We start from the raw sequence: 22823 nt of genomic DNA, 5'->3' as shown, positions 1-22823 counted from the left end.
ATGTAGCACATACATACAATGGAATATTACTCAGCCATAAAGAGAAACAAAACTGAGTTATCTGTAGTGAAGTGGATGGACCTAGAGTCTGTCATACAGAGGGAAGTAAGTCAGAAAGAGAAAAACAAATACCGTATGCTAATACCTCTGGCTTGCAGAGGTCAGCCCCTGGGAGGCTGGAGGGTGAGGAGAGAGTTCAGGTGGTGATTCTCGTGGCTTCCTCCTACTGGACAATGGATTCCTGGTGGCTGTGTTCCTCTACAAGAGGCCACAGCTCCTGCTGTGCACCCGTAGCTGCAATTCCCCTTGTCTCTTCAGGCCTAAGTGTGGGAAAGGCTTCCCCCTGTTTATTACTAGCCTTTAGGTCCTTCACCTTCCCTTACTAATTTCCCTTCATCCTGTCCGGTTCTTTCCAAATGGTTCTTTCACTAAACTCTCTCTAGTCATCCCTGTTTCTTGCCGTCTGGGTCCTGCTGGGATCCTCACCTTTACAGAGTTGTGTCACAAAACTACGGAGAAAGAATGTCAAGTTGGGAGTGGCCGACAGTGTCCAAAGCTGCAGAGGTTTTACCTGATGAGACCGAAGAGTCCATGCATGTCCCATGGGAGGTTGTTGGTGACCTCTACTGGCATGGGTTAAAGGAACGGTGAGCTGAAACCTGACCACGGTGTGCTGGTGTGTCAACAGACAGTTGCTGACTATTCCTTGGAGAAGCCTAGCTATAAAGGAGAAAAGAAGGTGGTATTCTGAGGGAGCAGCAGGGTGGTGTTTCCGTTCTTCAATGTGAATGTTGAAGGGACTTGAACATGCTTATAGACGGCCAACAACCATCAGGTTTCTCTGGGTCTGCATTTGAGTATAAAAATTAGAATCATCTTTTCCTAACTGCAACATCATCAGTGTTAAGTTTTAATGTAAAATTTATTAATTGGAACCTTTGATGTTCAAATATCTCAGTGCTTTCCTACCTAAATGATCTATGTCTTGTGAATGGTAGTTTTATATTAGAATTAACTAAACATAGGGAAGAATTTAGAGAATCAAATTCACTGATTCGGCTCTGAATGTTGAACCCAGTCTCTGTCACTGAAGTGCTCCCGTGTTCTTAGTGAACTGGTTTCATTTGGAAGCATCTGTAATAGTGGTACCTGGCTCTTGACACCATCTTCAAAATACCCCTCCCACCACCCCACCCCCTTTCACACTGAAGATCTGGTTCGTCACCAGAGGGGTGTAATAACTGTGTTTGGCTTATAACCTTTCTGGAATCACTGTCCTCACGAGGACACACGAACCCCTCATCAGTGCCCATTCACGTTGTCCTCTTCAGAAACTTGTCGTGAGGGTCTTAAGTTTTTCCCCACAGCGATCTTGGAAGGAATCTTGCTTTGAGCTGTGTCTACTCCCTGAACGTAAGGTTCATATTTACAAATGCCTGCATCTCCTTCACCACAGGCACTCTCATCAGGATCTGAGGGGACTTCAGCAGAACATGTTGGCGTTTGTGGTAAAACATCTACATTTGAAAACTCCAAGTCTCTAAGCGAGCATTTCCACTCTGCTGCCTTGGATTGAAGAGCTGTGACATAGTCGTCAATGGACATGCCTGGGATCTCATCACTGCAAGGACTGTTGCCCGGTGACCTGGGCAAGGTCAACGGATCCTCAAATATATTGGTGTTAGAGCCACTTTCCGGATGAGTCGCGTCCAAACCGTAGTCTGGATCAGAAGTGAGAGTTTTTCCAGAATGATGTTCCTGATTCTCACATTGCCCCAGAATCTTCTGGAAGGCGATGCTGTCCTCAAGACTCTCTAATGACACGACATTGTCCCTCCTCTCCCCCGAGTCCTCATCCCCCAGGGGCTCGTTGGCTCTGCAGTTCTCCTCACCATGTGCCTCTGCTTCAGCCACACTTCTCCAGTCTTCTGAACTTGTTGAACTTAGAGTAAATAAAGACCCTTCGTCAGAATCTGTGTCCAGCTCGTACTGAGCGTCAGACGTGTCCTTTTGTGCTAGTTCCTTGCTAGCAGGAGTCACATGCAGGTCATGACCCCACCCCGGAGTGGAGACGGGTGGGGACGGGTCCGTGGCTCCTGGGTCACTGAGCGTGGCCGCTCCGTAGTGGGCAAGGGGCTCTTCCTCGTCACCGGCGCCCTCGAGCCTTTGCTGCTGTGCGCTTAGCACATTGTCCTTAGAAAACTCCGAAGGGAAGTGTGGACTGCCCCCTCTCCCCTCCTTCTCTCCAGTCCTCAGAGCTTTCGTACGAGCCACCATTTGGGAGAGAGGCGTGGTCATTTCCCTGGGGATGGGTGGGCCTAATTCGTTGGAATCCTTACAGATTGAGCCAGGGCTTGTCTGTAACCTGGCAGCCACGGCAGGGATGCCCACTGATCGCTCACCGAGGGAACCTTCCCCGGCCACAGTGTCATAATTTACTTGTCCAGGAATATCATACCTGTAGATGCAGTCCTGTCCCGCCGGCATGAGTTGGGTGTCATCAGCATTCGGCCATCCGCGGAGAACGGGCCGGGCCGCACCGTGATTTGGAAGCGCGTTATCCTTCCCGCTTCCTGCCCCGGTGTGGTCCCCGCATCGTGCTCCGCCCTGCCCGCCGCCAGCCTCCTTTCTGCTCGGCGCCAGCGTTCTCGCAGGAGTGACAGCCGCGGGTGGGGCTTGGTTCTCACAGAGGTTTGGATCGTGGAAAGTTTGGCGCAGATCCATCCTTGGCTGCTCCATGTTCCCTACAGCTTTGATCTCATCGTAGAAGCCCTGGTTTGAATACACGTTCCCTGAACCTGGACTTTTTTTCCGGCATCTCTGTTGCCACAGTCTGTCCACATAAGGCCGCGCAAAAGCCCCCAGGCAGAAAGCCACGAAGAACGTGATGGACACTGACAGACAGACGGCCAGGACCAGGTCCTGGGAAGCGTCCTCCCTTCTGCCAGCAGCTTGCACATCCCCGGTGCTCCTAACCCTTCCTGGCAGCCGCCTCTCCCTGTCACTGGTGTCAGAGCCCGCAGGGTCCTTCTTGCGCAGAGTGGAAAAGCGCACTTCCCAGGGCCTCTCAGCTGTGCTCGTCGCGAGGCTTCTCGTATGATTCAGATTAGTGCGAGGAAGGTGGGTCTCTCTGGACACGCGCCTTGTGGGCGTCCACCAGTATGCCTCCTCCTTCCCTGAGAGTGGGGGTAAAAGCACACGCTGAGTCGACACGGGAATGAGATTCCAGTAGTTTAAAAAGCATCTGTGGGCTTCCCTGGTGGTGCAGTGGTTGAGAGTCCGCCTGCCGATGCAGGGGACAAGGGTTCGTGCCCCGGTCCGGGAAGATCCCACATGCCGCGGAACGGCTGGGCCCGTGAGCCATGGCCGCTGAGCCTGCGCGTCCGGAGCCTGTGCTCCGCAACGGGAGAGGCCACAAAAGTGAGAGGCCCGCGTACCGCAAAAAAAAAAAAACATAAATTAAAAAAAAAACATAAATAAATAAATAAAAATAATCTGTGAGTCCTCAGTCCTCGTCTAGCTAGATTTAAAGTGGGTATTACACGATTAGCAGCTTTACTGACTGATTGCTTGATCGGTTGTCGATGCCAACAGCATGTGGCAGGCTCTGTGCACGCTTATGTGAGGCTCTCAGGCTCGGGTCTGCTGCTCCCAGGCCCGGGAGACTGTGTTTCTTAGGCTTCCTGACTGACTACTGCCCACAGGAGAAAGGAAGCCAGTCTGTAGGGACAGCCACATTGCTCCTCCTTTCTCCACAGCCTTCCCTTACGCACATTTACGAGAACATTCCATCAACCCTCTGCAAAAATCGGCCTTGGCCACACCTGTGTTTGCTATATCACTTCCTCACCATTCCTCGGTGCTGGCAAACGGCAAAAATATTCGGGTTTCTCTGCTGGCTCCTGACATTCTGCCCTCCACACTCGGAATGCCCGTGTGGGTCTCACAGGGCGATGAACCAAGTGTGGCTGACACCATTAAGACTTCTCTCTAATCTTCATGGGTTTCTCCTAAACCTGGTAAGCATGGCCATGTCTCTACTGAATAGCAGTCCTGAATAGAACAGAGGCCAGGACTCACTTTTTAAAAAATGACTCTTTTTTTTTTTTTTCCCCCAGTTAAGAGTTTGAGAATTAGCCAAGATAGTTAATAGTGTGCGTGTGGGGGGGAAGCTTTCCAAAATATTCAGTTGCAGTAACATATTCTAGCAGTTTGGGAGACTGGCAGGGAACAAATCAAAGAAAAATATACTTTTGAAATATGTGTGTTTTGTGTATGTGTAGAATTATACTTTCAGAGGGTTAGCCAGCATTTTAAATAATTATGTTTCAGGTTTTAGAAGTCCTTTCTTTGATCAGTTATTTTATTAATATTTGGGATAAAAATATGACATTTTTGGGCTTTACGGAAAAATTCTCTCTTTGTGAAATTTCTGGTTTTGACCAAAGCCAGTGATTTCTGAGCTAGCTGAACTAGGTTTCTCTGACCACGTGAAGAAACTCGTTCATGAACTGAGGAGAACAGTTAGGTACCAATGATTTTTCTGTGATACAGCCCAAGGATGATTAATGCCATAGATCAGCACTCTTGCTTCTGGGGGGACTGTCATTGTTTCAAATGAGACTAAATTTTTCATGTCTCTTTTCTGTTTAAATGGAACCATTTCTGAGAGAAGAGGCACTACTGACTTACCAACAGACTTGTTGCAAATTGCATTCCACTTTTTTCTCCAGGATTCAGAAATAACATTTTGGAAGACTTCCACGCTATAGTCACACTGCCACTGGTTAACAGCCAAGTCAGCCTCCAGGTGGGGAAGTTCCAGAGCCACGATCATCATCGGCAGAATGGCGGTCAGAGCGTTGTTGCTGAGGTCTACAACCTGCTTGAGAAGAAACAAATTTAAGACAGTCTGTGAATAAAGACATTTGGAGACAAAATAAACTAGTTACAGGTACTGTCTATATCTCTATGGAAGCCATGTGAATTTAGCACTGATTTCAGAGTCAGAATACTGGGTTTAATTCTCTGCTCTGTCCCTAAGGACTCTGTGAGACTTGGCAAATTGTTGACTCTCAAGGAGCCTACCTCCCAGGGTTGTTCTGAGGATTAAATGTATGTGAAAACTTTAAGTATGGTGCCTGTATTAGATGCCCAATCACTTTCCCTTCCTTCTTTCCTATGAACTGTGATTTGTACTGTTCAATATAACCTAGACTCCCAGTGTTATCAAGGTCTGGAATTAGAGATCAGGTCTCGAATGTCTAGAAGCACTGTGATCTTGAAAGTGGCAGGAGATACTGGATGATGAGGACAGAGAGCCCAGAAGAACTGTGGTTGACTGAAAGTGGCAAAGAGAGCTCTTTTGCATCAAGTATTATCTTAAAGGTAATAGTACATTTCTCTGCATCCATGGCTATTCAGTATAAACAAAACGACTAATTTTCCTAGTCTCATCAGAAATGAAGGGGAAACTGGGGAACAAAAAGGATTCAGTGACTCTAAAAACACAGAGTAGGATCTGTGAAGCTGGATACGGCGGTGGTGTGATGTGGCCAGGACAGCATAGTTAGGTGTAGCTCTAGCTACCATTTGCAGAGCGTTGCTGTGTACCAGGCATCCTCCTGGGTGCTTTACATGCATTATGTCTATTCCTCCCAACAACTTTGTCATTTCCCCCTTTTTACAGAGGAGGAAACGGGGCTAGGTCACAGTATATCCCATATAATCCCTACTCCTAAGGCTTGGTACCAGGTGCGCAGAAAATAATGGTGGAATGAACGAATGAATGAATGAATGAGTGAATGGCAGAGCTGAGATCTGACCTGGCTCTGTAGCTGCGTGCCTTCCACTCCAGAACACAGCCTCTCGGAGCCTGAGCTCCCACTGCACTGGAGTGAAGGGATGCACAGAGGAGGGCCGGAGCATGAGCCACCAGAGTGGGGTCATGGGGTTTGGGAGAAAATCATAAATGCAAACCTTGCTGAAAAGTAAAAAAGAGGGCCATGGATGAAATCCATGGAGGCTGAATGTAATTCAGGTCAATTGTTTAATAAACATCAGGGAAAAAGCAGCACTGGTATCTTGGGTTATATAAACTCCTGAGAAGAGCTTTTACTCAGACAAACACTCAAACAGCACCATAACCAAGACTCAGTAGTGAGGGGGACCTTTGCGCTGTTGAGTAACCAAGCACTCTTGACTCCCAAGGGAAGGCTGTCAAAAATAGGAAGTAGGAGACTGGGACCAGGAAGGAAAAAGAAACCCCCACAAAACTTTGCTTTGGCCTGGCCTTGACTAGGATCAATAGTTTTCTATGTACCCCCCCCTCAACAAAAGGGTGAAATATTCTAATGTTTTTTGGGGTCTTTTCTTCTTAGTGCATGTCTGCATTTTTTTTTTCCATCCTAGCCCCTGTTATATTATAAATCACAAAACTAAAAGCAACACAGAAGAGAGGACAGAGAGCTAATCAAATGATGCAGGAGGAATCATTTCTGAGAAAAGATTAAAACAGAATAGTCCAATTTGGCTAAAGAAGTGGCCATCCACTGTCATTTGAAAGGAGTGTACGTTATAGAAAGATTGGGAGAAGCATATAATGTTGCTAACGATCACTGCTCTAAGAAGAATGGCAGAGGAGAAGGAATGCTTATTTGAAATGCCAGTGAAACATTTCATTCTACCTCCACATGATGATGAATTTATGCTTTGAGAAATCTATCTGGTTTCTGAAAAGATTTCCACGTGGAAAGACATGTAATATAAAATGCAAGTATTAAATACGTCTCCTGGAAAAAAACCCAACTACGTCCATGTTAATATTCGACTTTCTGGTACCAAATATGCTCATCATGTTCCCAAAGAAGTTTTTAGAGTTATTGCTGAACAGGCAGAAGGGTTAATAGAGAAGGAGAAATTGTATGATTCTGGGCGGCTCAGGTAATTTAGGATTACAGATGATTCAGAACATTCTTGGGCTTGTTTTTTAGTTTGCCTGTAGCATCTATGACCTGTGAGCTGCAGAAGACTTATAAAGCACAATGCAAATGCACAGGAAATAAAACAGGCATAGGGAAATTGCACATACAAATATAATCAGTATACAATATGCTAAATGAGGTTCCCAGGCAATCTGACGGCCTGTTTGTGGTGAACCGAGAGCACTGCCAAGTTAAGTGGACTTTCTCGTCTGCTCTGATAACTACGACGGCAGACAGGTCCCCAATAACCTGCCCCCATATTCACACCATCTGGGTCATCTCCTCCCCTTGAGTATAGGCAAGACCTGTGCCTCTCTTCTAACCGACAGACCATGGCAAAAGCAATGGATGTCCCTTCCACGATTACATTCCATAAGACTGTGATGTTCTTGCTAGCAGGCTCTCTCCTTCGGGCTCTGAAGCGAGCTGCCATGCTGTGAACTGCCCTGTGGGGAGGTCCACACGGCACAGAACTGAGGGCAGGCTTAGGCTGATAGCCAGTAAGGAATGGCGCCCGAAGCCCAGTAGCCCACGTGGAACTGAATCCTGCCAACAACCACATGAGCTTGGAAGTGGATCCTTCTTCAGCTGGGCCTTCAGGTGAGACTCCAGCCCTGGCCAACACCTTGATTGCAGCCTTCTTTCCCCCCTTTTATTATTATTTTATTAATAAACTTTTTAAAAATTTTTATTTATTTTTTTACATCTTTATTGGAGTATCACTGCTTTACAATGGTGTGTTAGTTTCTGCTTTATAACAAAGTGAATCAGCTATACATATACATATATCCCCGTATCTCCTCCCTCTTGCGTCTCCCTCCCACCCTCCCTATCCCACCCCTCTAGGTGGTCACAAAGCACCGAGCTGATCTCCCTGTGCTATGCGGCTGCTTCCCACTAGCTATCTACCTTACGTTTGGTAGTGTATATATGTCCATGCCACTCTCTCACTTTGTCACAGCTTACCCTTCCCCCTCCCCATATCCTCAAGTCCATTCTCTAGTAGGTCTGTGTCTTTATTCCCGTCTTACCCCTACGTTCTTCATGACATTTTTTTTTCTTAAATTCCATATATATGTATTAGCATATGGTATTTATCTTTCTCTTTCTGACTTACTTCACTCTGTATGACAGACTCTAGGTCTATCCACCTCACTACAAATAGCTCAATTTCGTTTCTTTTTATGGCTGAGTAATATTCCATTGTATATATGTGCCACATCTTCTTTATCCATTCATCCGGTAATAAACTTAAGAACAGCTCTAACTTCTCTGTCTCCCCCAAAGCAACTAAACCCAGCTAAAAGCGGGTGTGGCCTGGGGGGCAGAGGGCGCTAGGAGTCGTAATCCTCTTCATCCTCTGCCTCAGGTGCTGAGGGGCCCAGGGGGTGGGGTGCTGGGGGCAGAGGCAGAGTCGAGGTGAAGGGCATGAAGGGTGTCAGGGGGGCTCTGGAAGTGGGCAGGGAGGTGGCTGGCCTGGGATGGGGGCAGTGGTGTCTCTTCTTCCCCGTCAGTATCTGTATCCTCAGACATCCTCCTGCTGTGAGCCTGTCCCTGACAGCTTCTTGTCTTTGCCTCTGCTTCGCATCCCACCATTCTTCCGGCTGCTGCCTCCTGGCTTCCGGCCCCTGCGGGGACCCTTGTTCCCACCCATGTGGTTGTCTTCCCCATCCCCCTACATGTTAGGCACGGATGCCACCAGATCCTTCAAGAAGTCAAACTGCGGCTCCAGCTCAATGCACTGCTTCCGGTGGGATGTGGTCACGGTCTTGGCGTTTCAGGACTGGGTCACCGGCAGGCTTTCTTCCACGGTGACTCCAGGAAAAGCTCGAGCGCCTGACAGAGGATGACAGGCACAGCCGCCGCCACCTTCCCAATCTCTTCATCCGTCTACACGATCTTCTTGATCCGGGCCGGTGGGAGCCACACGTTGTACCTCCTCTTGCTCGGCGTCTCGGGGCCTCTCTGGCTGCGCCGGGCACAGCACCACTGCCCACAGCCTCCCGGCCCCTGGGCCTGCTCGTCGCCCACCTGCCCTCCGTGGTTTGACTGCAGCCTCTTGGGACACCTTCAGCAGAGGCCCCAGGCAAGCCTTGCCTGGATTGCTGACCTCAGCAATAGATAACTAATACACCTATCCATGGTCATTATCTAGCCGTTCGTTCCTTTGTTTATTCAACAAGTGTTTGTAAATACATGGTATGTACCGGACATATGTTAAGCATCAGAAAACAAAACAGACATGATGTATGTCCTCAAAGAGCTCACCGTCTTGTAGAAGGGTTATGGGGATATAGGCATTAATGGCTAAACCATACCTAGAATGAAATAATTTCAGTTTCCATACGTGCAATACGGAAAAAGCATAGTCTACTATACCTGTGTATAAAGGGAAACTAATTCAATCTGGAGACCCAGGCAAAAGGATCAGCAATAGGGGAGGGCTTGGGGTGAAAACTAGGCAGGAATGCAGTCAGCAAGGGGAGGGTGGCTTGAAATGAGGCTGCAGGGGCAAGCAGGGGCCAGGCCCTTGTCGTGAAAGCTTACAATCAGATTTGTATGTTAAAATAGTAGAGCTGGGCTTCCCTGGTGGCGCAGTGGTTGAGAGTCTGCCTGCCGATGCAGGGGACACGGGTTCGTGCCCCGGTCTGGGAGGATCCCACGTGCCGCAGAGCGGCTGGGCCCGTGAGCCATGGCCGCTGAGCCTGCGCGTCCGGAGCCTGTGCTCCGCAACGGGAGAGGCCACAACAGTGAGAGGCCCGCGTACCGCAAAAAAAAAAAAAAAAAAAGAGTAGGGCGTCGCAACCACTTTAGAATTTCTATACGTAGTCTACATTTATAAAGGGCTTACTGTATTCCAACTACTGTTCAAAGCACAGTCTATGGATTAAAACATTTAATTCTCACAAAACTCTATGAAGAAGGAAGCAACTTACCTCCCTTTTACAGATGAGAAAACTGAGGCACAGAGTGATTCGGTAACTTACCCAAGATCGTGTGGCTGGCGAGGGACAGAGCCTAGGTTTAAACTCAGGCAGCTGGCTGCAGAGTCGACCTCCCTCACCACTGCGTCACTAGTCTCCGAGAGAGGACGGGCTTGGAGGGCCATTCCGGTTGAAAGGGGCAGGGGCGAGGTTGGGCATTTGTCTTGCAGCTATGCTATGGCTAGTCCAAACTGGGATGTGCAGTAAGGGTAAGATACAGTCTGCCCTCCGTATCTGTGGTTTCTGCATTCTCAGATTCAACCAACCATGGACAGAAAATAGTTTAAAAAAAAAAAAATGCTGAGTGTTCCAAAAAGCAAAACTTGAATTTGTCCTGCACGGGCAACTATTTACATAGCACTTACATTGTATTTACATAGCATTTACATTGTATTATTATAAGTAATCTAGAGATGATTTAAAGTATATGGGAGGATGTGTTTAGGTTATACGCAAGTACTATGCCATTTTACATAAGGGACTTGAGGATCCACAGATTTTGGTACCCATGGGGGTCCTGGAACCAATCCCCTTGGATACCAAGCATCAGCTATACACACAGGGCTTTGAAGACTTAGTATGAAAAAAGAGAATGGAAAATATCTCATTAATAATTTTTACATTGACTACATGTGTAAAAGATAATATATGTGGATATATTGGGTTACAAAATATATTAGTAAAATTAAATTCACCTGCTTATTTTTACTTCTTAAATCTAGTTACCGAGAACATCTAAAGTTACGTATGTGGCCCACATTACGCTTTATTGGATGATACTGGCCTATATAAAGAATGGGGGTGTGTGGTGCAGGTTACGGGGACAGGGGATTCAAGCTTCGCCTAAGCCATCTCTAGGTCCTGGTGTTTCTAAAGGAGCACTGAGGGGAGATTCTACAATATCTCCCCATAGAGGAGGAGAGAGGAGGAAGGGGCTAGGAGGAGACGGGGCTGAAGCTGCCAAAGCTGGAGCAGGGCTCTAGGGGTTACTCACACTCCCAGCTGTCAGGACCTCGGTGAGATTCACTGCAAGGTGCCTGAGAGACAGGCACCATGCCTCCAAAACATGACGTCGATACCCCCAACCTGGCTCTGATGTTTAGAACTGCGTGTGGCACGTGGTAAGTGGGAGGCAAAGATGAGTTGATATCATTATGATTTGTATCATTCTGTGCCCAATTTTGGTGTGGAAGCATCAGGGTCACTGGCCTTCAGAGGTCCATGTGGTCCTGGGCTCTATGGGGTGTAGAGCCCATTTAGGCCCATATAGTCCCAAATTGCATAAAACCCCAGGGACCTTTGACTGACCTTGTAGTTCAGGGAGGGAGCCTTGCTAGTAACCGATTTAATTTCTTGCCAACTGGTAAGTGGAAGCTTGGAGTTGGGTTTAATTAGATTTAGGAAAAATAATGAACCAATCCTTGCTGCTGAGCCTACATGTTCAAATAAAATGTCCACATTCATGTCCACTACTGAGGCCTTGGATTTTTGAGGCAAGAGCGAGACTTCAGCTCTTTTAGGGGCATCTTAAAATAGACTTATATTTTTTGATTGGTAGCCAGTACTACTGGGCATGAAGAAACTCTTCAATGGAAGTATTCTTCTAATAGAATTGCCTATAGTTCTGCATATTAGAAATATTATAAACACTATTTTCTAACCTGTAATTTTTTTAGGTCCTTGAAGGCTTCTGGATGAATTCTGAATATCTTGTTGCTCTTTAAATGGAGGCTTTCTAGTTGCAGGCAGTTATGAAAATCAGACAAACCAATTTGCGTTATCCCATTGAATGACAGATCCAAACTCTGTAATGACTTCAGTTTCCACAGCCCTGTTAAAATTAAAAAGCAACTTGAAATATAAATTGGTGGTACTTACTGCAGCATTGTTTGTAATGGTGGAAAACTGGACACAACTTAAATGGCTCACGACAGAGAAATGGGCAAAGGATGGCTATATCAATACTACAAAATACTGTGTAGTCTTAAAAGAGAATGGGATAGATCAACCTGAAATAACTGAACAGGAAGGAAAAGTTAAGTTGCAGGAAAGTAGAGTATAATTCCAACGTTCTTGGGAAAAAAAGGCCACATGCAAACATACACACATGTTTCAAGCGAGCAGAGAAGAAGGCCTGGAAGGAGGTGAACTAAGCTACCAGTGGTAGCTACACTTAGAAGTAGGATGGTGGGGCTTCCCTGGTGGCGCAGTGGTTGAGAATCTGCCTGCTAATGCAGGGGACACGGGTTCGAGCCCTGGTCTGGGAGGATCTCACATGCCGCGGAGCAACTAGGCCCGTGAGCCACAACTACTGAGCCTGCGCGTCTGGAGCCTGTGCTCCGCAACGAGAGAGGCCGCGGCAGTGAGAGGCCCGCGCACCGTGATGAAGAGTGGCCCTCGCTTGCCACAACTAGAGAAAGCCCTCCCACAGACACGAAGACCCAACACAGCAAAAATAAATAAATTAATTAATAAACTCCTACCCCCAACAACTTCTAAAAAAAAAAAGAAGTAGGATGGCGGAGGGAGGTGAAACTATGCTTCGATTTTATACACTTTTGAATTCTTCCTTTGAATGAACATGTACTAATTTTATAATAAAAGCATCAATCAAAAATCTAACCTTGATTGAATGAAACGGTAAATATGATACTTGCTTACTTGAACTATGGGTAAAACTGGATGACCTTGTTATGGTTATAGAGGAAAAAGTTGTTTTGATGCTTTATTTACATGGATGAATTCTTCCCCTTTTAAGATGTCCTCATTCTATTTTGTAGCTGTATCCGTTACTTATCGTTGATATTATAACTATTTTTTATATTTTTCAAAGGTAATATGTTAGAGCTAGAGGTTTTAGTTTCCGGCAAAATAACAGAATTGAGTTTTGGTCTCTGCCTTTGTATTTCACTTGATTCCAGAAGTAACCATGAGGCCCATCTGGCACTGAAGGTAAAGGTTGAGAATGATGTACCAGCCGTAGCAGTCTTCCAAATCTGAGTTCCCATGTAAGTCTCACATGGAAGCCCTGCATTTTTACATTTCCTTCTGCTCTGTTCTCACACATAGTCTGCGTCTTTAACAAACTACTACATAGCAGATCAGGTTGGTTCAATTCCAGAAGGGTTTATTCCTTGTCTACTGTCTGCAAACTATCAGTACTTACTGTAAGACTAATTATGCAGAGACATGATGACCTAAATGAAATGGCTGCACATCTATGTTCTCATTTGCTCATTTCAGCTGTACAGACTAAGCAAGAGACCACAAGGACGACAACTAAGTCGAAATATTATGAGCATGGTACTTAGTGCTGAGGACAAAGACAGCGGAGAAACTTTGTGTCTGGTTGCGTGATAAGACACACACACAAGAAAAAGTTGTTAGTTATATAAAGCAGTTTTACCCCCACTATTGACTGTAAAATAATTGTTGTTCGTCAGCCTTTCCATCAGATGATTAGTCCTTTCAGGGCAGAATTCACACTTTTGTGAACACTTGTAATGCCCAATATATAATATACATTCAATAGGCTAGAAGTCACGGTGTTTGACCTGCACAGAGATTTGAAAGTTGTTGAGCCAACATCAAAGATTCAGTACGAACATGTACATTTCTAGCTTTTCTTGAAAAATAAGTCTCAACCGGCACAAGATATTTGGCTGGAGCTGAATGAGGGCTGCCTGCTACGGATGGGGCATGCACTTATAGAAGAATATGATGTCTCTATCAAAAATAGGAAGACAAAGGATAGGCCAAGAAGCCTGCATGTTTAAAAAAGTGAGAGAGGGCTTCCCTGGTGGCGCAGTGGTTGAGAGTCCGCCTGCCGATGCAGGGAACGCGGGTTCGTGCCCCGGTCCGGGAAGATCCCACATGCCGCGGAGCGGCTGGGCCCGTGAGCCATGGCCACTGAGCCTGCGCGTCCGGAGCCTGTGCTCTGCAACAGGAGAGGCCACAACAGTGAGAGGCCCGCGTACCGCAAAAAAAAAAAAAAAAAAAAAAAAGAGAGAGAGAGCCAAGGCTGAGATTCAGCCGGCATATGCTGGTGAGAAATACTTCCATATTGGTTCATAAATAGCTGCTGCTGAGCCACTGTGTGTTGCCCCGCTGTGCTAGGCACTGCAGTCTATTCTCCCTTCCACCTCCCACCCCCAGCAGGATTCTGCTTCATCATTACAGCCAGAAGGCATCCAACTTGGGAACCCAGGCTAAAGGCCTCTTGTTAAATATTTTGAATATAAGCTCTGGAGAAAATACATTTCTTTCTGGACTGAAGAATATTCCTACGTGTTTTAATACGCAAATGTATGGGTCTTGAGAAAAAAATGCAACACAGAAGCTGATATGAAAGAAGTGTCTCAACATTTTTATGATAATTGCCTGACCTGTACAGGGATGTGAGCTCATGGTCCCTATCATATCTAGTACTTAATTGAATTGAATAAGTACCCCAGGCATTCAGTGGAGAGGGAGACCATGTCTAGTTTGGTCTCTATCAATGGACAGGGGGGTGTTGAAATCTCCAACTGTAACAGAGGATTTGAAATGGAGCTGGACCTTGCAGGGCCTTCTCAGGGACAGACCCTTGTGTCCCTGGCCTCTCATTTGTAGAAAAGCTTTAGCCTCCTAGGGCTTCCCCAAGTTCCAAAGAGCAAATTCAATCACAGAAGTGACAAAATGTAGAAACAAAGGAAAACAGTCAAGCAAGACAAAATAATAATAGTTTATAAAAATAGAAGGACCACATGGTCCAGCAATCCAACTCCTGAGAATATACGCGGACAAAACTATAATTCAAAAAGATACATGCCCCCCCGTGTTCATAGCAGCACTGTTCACAACAGCCAAAACATGGAAGCAACCTAAATGTCCATTGACAGAGGAATGGATAAAGAAGATGTGGTACATATATACAATGGAATACTACTCAGCCATAAAAAAGAACGAAATAATGCCATTTGCAGCAACATGATGCAACTAGAGTTTATCATACTAAGTGAAGTAAGTCAGAAAGAGAAAGACAAATACGTGATATCACTTATATGTGGAATCTAAAATATGGCACAAGTGAACCTATCTACAAAACAGAAACAGACTCGTAGTTGCCAAGGGAGAGTGGGGGAGGGAGAGGGACAGACTGGGGGAGTTTGGGGTTGGTAGATGCAAGCTATTACGTTTAGAATGGATAAACAACAAGGTCCTACAGTATCGCACAGGGAACTATATTCAGTATCCTGTGATAAACCATAATGGAAAAGAATATAAGAAAAGAATGTATATAAGTGTATGACTGAGTCCCTTTGCTGTACAGCAGAGATTGGAACAACATTGTGAATCGACTATACTTCAATTAAGAAAAATAATAGTTTATCTATAAAAAAAAGTCAAAAAGACCTTTAGTTCCTCCTCAAGGGTATAGATAATATCCTGAGTCATAGCCTTGAGCTGTTTTGCAGATACTAAGACCCCACCAGGTGGAGGAAGTTAACTGCATGCTGACCCCATGAGCACATAGACCCCATGGTTGGAACCAGAAGGTTGATGATTCCTGAAACATCACCCTGTTTCTTTGCCATCAACCAATCAGAGAATTATGCATGAGCAGATCACACACCCTGTGACCCTCTCCCTCACCCTGTCTTTAAAAACTCTTCTCTGAAAACCATCGAGGAGTTCAGGCCATGTGAGCATGAGTTGCCTGTTCTCCTTCCTCGGCGCCCTGAGGTAAATGCTGTCTGTGCTTTCCTTCACCACAACCCGGTGTCAGTAGATGGGCTTTGTTGCACATCAGGCCAGCAGACACAAGTTAGGTTTGCTAACAGATTTGCTCACTTCTCTGTACAGTTCTGTCAGGTTTTTCCTCACATATTTTGACAATCTATTGTTAGGTGTATTCACATTAGAATTATTATATCCCCTTCAAGAACTGATCCCTTTATCATTAAGTAGTGCTTTCTTTATCCCTGAAGTCTCCTTTGTCTGAAATTAATATGGCCACTCCACCTTTCCTTAGATTAGTGTTTCTCTAATGGCGAATCTTTCTCCATCCCTTTAGCTAGCAGTTTTATTTGTAATACCAAAAAAGACAGCCCAAGTGTCTGCTGACAGGTAAATGAGAGTATCCACACGATGAAATTCTACTCAGAAATAAAAAGGAATGCACTTTTAATACATACAACGACATGGATGAATCTCAAAATAATTATACTGAATGAAAGAAGATACATCAAAAATAAAAGAATGTGTTGAACGATTGCATTTATATAAAATTATAGAAAATGCAAATGAATTGATAGTGACAGAAAGATCAGTGGCTACTTGGGCAGGGGAGAGATGATGGGTGGGAAAGTTCGACTGCAGAGAGGCATGAGGAAATTCTGGGGGGTGATGGACAGTTATCTTGGTAGTGGTGATGGTCTCACAAGTCAGTGTGGTTCAGAGAGCCAGAGGACAGACCAGAGCACTCAGAACATGGAGAATCAGGGGTCTCCAACATTATACAGGCCTACAGAAGTATGAACTGTAGTGCAAGATTGTTGGTGAGCACTCTAAACTTTATACAAACTCTGAACAGTTGTAGAAAGAGAATGAAAATCACCTTCGGTTACTCATTGTACCAGAAATCAAGGAGGTGATGACTATTATAGCAAAGACTAGGATGGGAAACAGAATTAGATACTCAGCCTGATCAAATGGCCCTAAAGGAGAACTAACACTTTTTGAGCACCTGTTATGTACGAGGTACAATGAGAGATGTTTTATATATGTCATCACTCTGTGTGTTATAGTTTTTACAAATGCTATCTCTAACCCTCACATCAACCCTGTATATATCACTATCTCCAGTTAAAGATAAGGACCAGGAAGCTTTTATAGGTTAAGTGACTTGCTTAAGGTCAATAAACAAGCAAATAGAGTAATACAAGGCGTATAAAAGATAAAGTAAAAGAGTAACTAGGAAGAGTGGGACCAGAACATGCCCAAGCATGGGGGGGATTTTGAACATGGAGAGTTATAAGAATATCCTCTTATTTGATTCCCTTCTTAATATCAAGCTAAGATCCCCAAGAAGAAGGGAAACTTCTGCACATGGGAATTAAGACTGTGAAGTTCAGTTACTCCTCCCATGTGAAGATTTTCCTTTTACTTCCAATTTTAGGGAATTAAGGTGCAATGTTATTAAGAGAACTAGTGGAGTCCTGCAAATGACCTTTTTGTTTGGCCGTCTCTCAAGATGGAGTTGGAAAATTTGGGTAAACTCTTCTATGACACTTGGCTGTGTTTCTCAATAAGAGAATATGTTCTTTTACATATTTTGCATGGCGAATCAATGTTGAGGAGTATTCAGGTGAGTGAAGGAGGTTGTGAGGCGCATTAAGAGCTGGGGCTTGGACATCAGAGAGTACATTTTATGTTTTGAGAGAGTCAAATGTTGGGAGAGGCATATGGAGGCGCTTTTGTGGAGATGGGATTATTTATTGAACTGCTTTCTGATGATCACATAGGCAGGAATTTGATAAGCCTTTGCATTTAGAACGCCAGAGGCAGTTTCATTATTTCCAAGAAATTATCTCAGTGTCTATGAGAAAAAAAGGCCACAGAGGGCATGCCCAGACATTACACCATCTTAGAAACATTCCTTTGGACGCTGAATTTCTTAAGTGGTCTCCCAAATGTGATAATCTGATAACATAAAATGATGATATTCAAGGGTTATGGCTTCAAGTTCAAAGAGTATTAGGAATTGGAATGGAGTCTGGAATGATCCTGGATAAGATACTTGAGTCATAAAATCAGCCCCTTAATGTGGTCAAATTTATATAGGTGAGCCAAAGACCTTGACCTCTTAGCTTAATGATATACATTCATTTTGTTACTTTAGAACCTGAATTGGTTTTGAGAACATTGGTTATTGGTATTTCCATAATTCAAACAGTAATCAGGATGAAAGGTTTAATTCCCTACAAATGAAGAGTACAATATAGTTTTTTTTCAACAATACGCTGGTTATGTTTTTTTCTCCTCCACCAGTTTCAAAAATCAGGTATTATTTCATCTCATTGACAACATATTTATCTCTTGGATTCTGGAATTTAGTATGTTAATGTGAGGCTGTCACATCTGGTCTTTCAACCTAACTGGAAACTCAGTAAGATGTTGGTGCTGATACATTTTCAGGCACTTTGTGGGCACTCCAGAAATACTGTTTGATGAAAGTGGGATAGTTTAACTGGAGACCAATCCCCTTGTTTTCAATTTTTTTAAACTGATTTTTCCATTATTAATGCTGTACTCCAAGAATATGGGAGGAATATGGTCATGAAGGTTAAATTCATGGCTGGCTTCTGTTTTGTGAATTGCATTGGCCAGTACCTCCTCTGGGTGTTTTCCCAACATGAAGCTTATTGGTAACATCACAGATGATCAGCATCAAGAAAGGAAATCAGCTGACACTGAGCTGGTTAGTCAATGTGATCTTTCACCCTTACAAAAATGGGCTTTCCACAGTCAAAGCAACTTTTCACTGGCTCTATAAACTGTCACCATATTAAGATATGTGAAACATGATTTATAAAGGTGCTATAGGCCAATTGCTTGACTGCTGCTTTCTGAGAAATCTCTAATTAATCATTATCTTTAGATGAGTGCAAATACCTATGTAAATAGATAAAAATGATTCTCTGCTTATGAATTATAGTGGGCTAGGAGTCACATCTGCTGCAATAATTATTTAACATTTTAAAAGATAACTTGAGATTCGGACAAAAACAAATTTATCATTTGTTTCTAAAAGACTGTTATTCTCAATTTGTGCCAAGAGTAATAAGAACTAATATTTGCAAAGTACTTTAGAAGTTTATGAAGTACTTTTCACATATTAATAGCTACTGTTTATGATGCCAAATACTGTGTTAAGTTAGGTTCTTAAGATACGTCTTTCCTTTAATCCTCACAGTTCTGAGTAAATATTACATTATCTAGACATTTCCTTTAAAAAGGCGTAGGATAAAGGAATCAAAAAAGAACAAAGGTCAGGAGTAGGATGGCACCTCAGGGAGCACCTCTCTTACCAGCTTTTTCCCTCGAAAATGGGATTTCAACGTCAGAGTTACCCAGCCATAGTCACAGAATCATAAAATGGGACAGGACGCCAGAGGGGACTCTAGTCCCTAATAAGAACTGAAAGTGTATGATGATTACAGGAAAACAAACCCCAAAATGCTATGGAGAAAAGAACTCTGAATTACATCCAATTAGATTCAGGGCTTACAGTGGCCCTCCATCATCAATCTGTTTCATTCATCTCTCCATGGTTTTATTTGCTAGAATTCCATTAGAATTTCAGATAAAGGATTTACTCATTTCACATCTTTTTATCCCCTCCTTTGCAAGCTTAACATATTTCCTGATATTCTGGGAGGTAGAAGTTTAGCTTGGGAAAGGAGGATGGGACTGCATCTGCATTTTATAGGGATATTTGGTCCTTACATGAAATGTATTCATCCTAACCTCCAGTTAGCTCTGGAGAATTCATCTGCCTTAAGGAGATATAGTCAGCGTTTCTCTATCTACTGTTATGGTGGGATAATATCTTGACATATTAAGCTTTTACCTGTCTCTATTTTCCTTGTGTCCTTTCTCTCTGTTCAAGCAGTAAGTAAAAGCTCTGTGTTAATTGTTCCAGGGGAGGCACATGGCAAGGCAGAAAGCAGAGGTGAGCAGAGGCGACTACAAGTCTTTTTGGCTTTTGTTTTCCAAAGGCCTGAATCTTTAGAGGAAAGGAATTTCTAGATCTAGATAGAGAGTTTTGAAGAAACAAAAGCACGTAAGAATTTTCTACAAACTGAAAGACTGAAAAGAAACATTCTCTGGCTAGAGGGGGTAAGGGACATACACACACACCACACACACACACACACACACACACACACACACACACACACACACACACACACACACACACACTTTGATGCCTTGTCAGGGTATAAGATTCTAGAGCTGCGGTATAAATCTAGGAAAAGATAAAGGAAAGCCCATGAAAAACTGATGTTAAGTTTAAGTACCCGTACATCCCACCACAACTGACGCTAGCAAAATGGGGGCTCAGAATCAGAAACTGTGCTGAGTTATAAACAGTAGAAGGTTATATCTCTAGTACACTTGAATTTGTGGGTTGAGATTCACATCTACCATACTAGTTAGAAAACACAGTTATATCATGTGGATATGTGTAGCTTTAATGATGTTCATCAGAGTTATAGCAAACAAAATGGAAATAATCTAAATGTTGTTTGAACAGATTATAATATATTAAAATTATTCAACTATTTAAAATATTATTTATGAGATTGCTTAATTATGTAAAGATGTTCAAAATATTCTGTGATATAAAATTATGTTATGAAATATTATGGACAGTAAATCCAATTTTGAAAGAAAAATATATATGTAGGCATAAAGAATAAACTTGAAGAATACATATTACATGAGGGACTTTAATGTTTCCCTTTAAATTTTTCTTTAATTCCTAATATTTTACAAAAAACAGGCATTCCTTTTGTAATAAGAACAATATGATAAAAATCATAAAATAAAACGCAATTAGTTTACACTTTGCACTGAAAATACTATACACTGCTTTTATGGGAAAGTTCAGGGAGAGAAGACTCCTGTCCTTCTCACACAATTCTGCTGCTGTGGTGACTGAAATAGTAGTCCCTTCACCTGCCAGGCTATTATAGTCAAAATTATGCTTAAAACAAGATACTGGAGAAAGAGCAAAAAATAAATGAAAAAACAAAAAAATAAAAGCATGAAATGAAAGAACTGAAAATGAGAAAAACTAAATATGCATAATTGGAGATGGAGAAAAATGAGAAAATCCTTACACTTTCTTTTTTTAGCATAAGATCTTATATAAAGTAAGTACTTAGCAAAGAGTGACCAAGACTGAAAATAGACGGGGAAAGGAAACTGTCTAGCACTCCTGAATATAAAAAGGAAGCTCTGGCTTATGAATCTGATACATTTTCTAAATAAAACATTGGTGGATTAGTTAAGGAACTCCAAAATGTAGATTATTGAGTGTTGGAATGGATGAGAATTTATATTTATAGGAGGGTATGTGGAGTTCTGATAAGGAGTCCTACTTTGATTTGATAATAAGGAAGTTTATATATAATATTAGCATATATGTAGTCTACATTTGGAGGAAAACCAGATAAGAAGATGTAAAATGTATTCTGTAAAAATAAAAATTATAAATATGGCAACACTTAATTTGCATTGTTACATATTAAAAGTATCTGAACTACTTATTTCTCAGTGCTTTTCTGTAATTAGTAAAAAAAAATACATAAATCAAAGTAGGTAATTTAAAATCACACATTATTATTTAGTACTTAAATACTTCCTAGTATCTCTTGACAAATCCATATAAGATTAATGTAAGTTATAGCAATGGGAGATTAAATTACATTGACTTTAAATTCCACATATTATAACTTAAAATTCCACTAAGAAACTCCTTTTATTATATTTGCTCTGATCCAACTGCTTTACTTTCAGCTCTTTCCTTGAAACTGAAAACAAACCTGGAATTCTTATTGACATAAAACATTAGCTCTCCACATACTCATGGTTTCTTGGTCTAGTCCATCTTTTAAAGTTGTACTTACCCTTGGGAATGTCACTGAGTTTATTTCTTTGAAGAATGAGCAACTTTAGAAATGGAAGCCCATTTCTCAAGCTGCCTCTCTGGCGTTTCACCCACAACGACTTGAAACTGAGTAGATCCAATGACACGGAGCGAATGGCGTTGTTGCTGAGGTTTAATATTTCCAAAGCACGAAAATGTGCAAGAGAGCTTAAGGTTATTTTCGATAGGAGATTGTTACTGAGGTCCAGGTGTCTTATATTCCATTCTTCTTTTTTCATGTGAGTCTGTAAGAGAACCCTAAAGAAACTGGAACTTACGTCCACTATGGCTGCTATCTGTGATATGTCCACAGGTATTTCATGCTTTCCAGCAAAAGAACAATTTGTCAGAAGATATCTGTTCCATTGGCACTCGGAATTGAATAAAATACTGCTTTTTCTTGATGGGTTTGTCATTGTGTCAGTAAAATAAAGACCTATAACCATGGTAACGACTCTGAGACGTAGGTTTTTCATAATGCCTGGAGAAAGAAAAATTGACTTATTCAAAATAACTTATGTAAAAACTAATAGCAAATAAGCAGAAATTTTAATTTTCAATTTAAGATTCAGGAAAGTTATCTTGCCTTGACTGCCAAGTTACACGGATGTTTGATTTCTTAGACAGTGGGGCAAAATGTAGCTACCAAAATGGTAAACAGCTATAGTGTAAAATTACATTTATGCCACAGTTTTAAAGAAAGAACCCCTCCTGATTTGTCAGAAAATGTGTACTCACTTGGGCCTCACCTGTGTCTGCTTTTCCAGGATTACTCACCCTGCAGTCTGCTTTGGAATGAGGGAAACCTACCAAGATGAAAAACTTCTCTGCTTCCTTCCTGGTCTTCAGTACCGAGCAAAGTCTATTATCCTTATTTTACAGCACGGTAATCAGCCATGTGCTTTATCACATGAGTGACAAGCCATATCGTTACACCAAACCGTGGAACTGTATCGGTGGAAAGTTCAACTCATGAAAGAGACTCGATATTTTTTAATGACTAGAAGAGCTACAAGCTTTGTCTTTGCGGCTTTTGTGGCTTTTCAAATCCACTTGAAACCATTTAGATACCTACGTTAAAAAAAAATCGGTTATAAAAAGGATGCTCTCCCTAGGACCCATGAAGATATAATTAGATACAGAAACTCAAGTATCTTT

At 42.9% G+C, this 22823-nt stretch overlaps 1 protein-coding gene and 1 pseudogene across 2 annotated transcripts; both read right to left on the bottom strand.

Moving 5' to 3' along the window:
- Positions 1–1035: 1035 nt before the first annotated feature.
- LRRC66 (leucine rich repeat containing 66) lies at positions 1036–22146 on the bottom strand. The gene is made up of 4 exons (XM_082653378.1): positions 21646–22146; positions 11629–11798; positions 4693–4882; positions 1036–3176 (listed from the first exon to the last, which is right to left on the bottom strand). Exons 1-4 carry the CDS (start codon positions 22139–22141, stop codon positions 1303–1305), a joined length of 2730 nt encoding a protein of 909 aa, XP_082509504.1. The 5' UTR covers positions 22142–22146; the 3' UTR covers positions 1036–1302.
- LOC309821782 (dr1-associated corepressor-like) lies at positions 8318–10092 on the bottom strand (annotated as a pseudogene). Its single transcript has 2 exons — positions 9971–10092; positions 8318–9051 (listed from the first exon to the last, which is right to left on the bottom strand). The product of its transcript is annotated as a dr1-associated corepressor-like (transcript).
- Positions 22147–22823: the final 677 nt, after the last annotated feature.

Source organism: Grampus griseus (genome assembly GCF_964374135.1).
Source record: "Grampus griseus genome assembly, chromosome: 4".
Classification (NCBI taxonomy): domain Eukaryota; kingdom Metazoa; phylum Chordata; class Mammalia; order Artiodactyla; family Delphinidae; genus Grampus; species Grampus griseus.
This window is presented reverse-complemented; position numbering and strand designations above follow the sequence as displayed.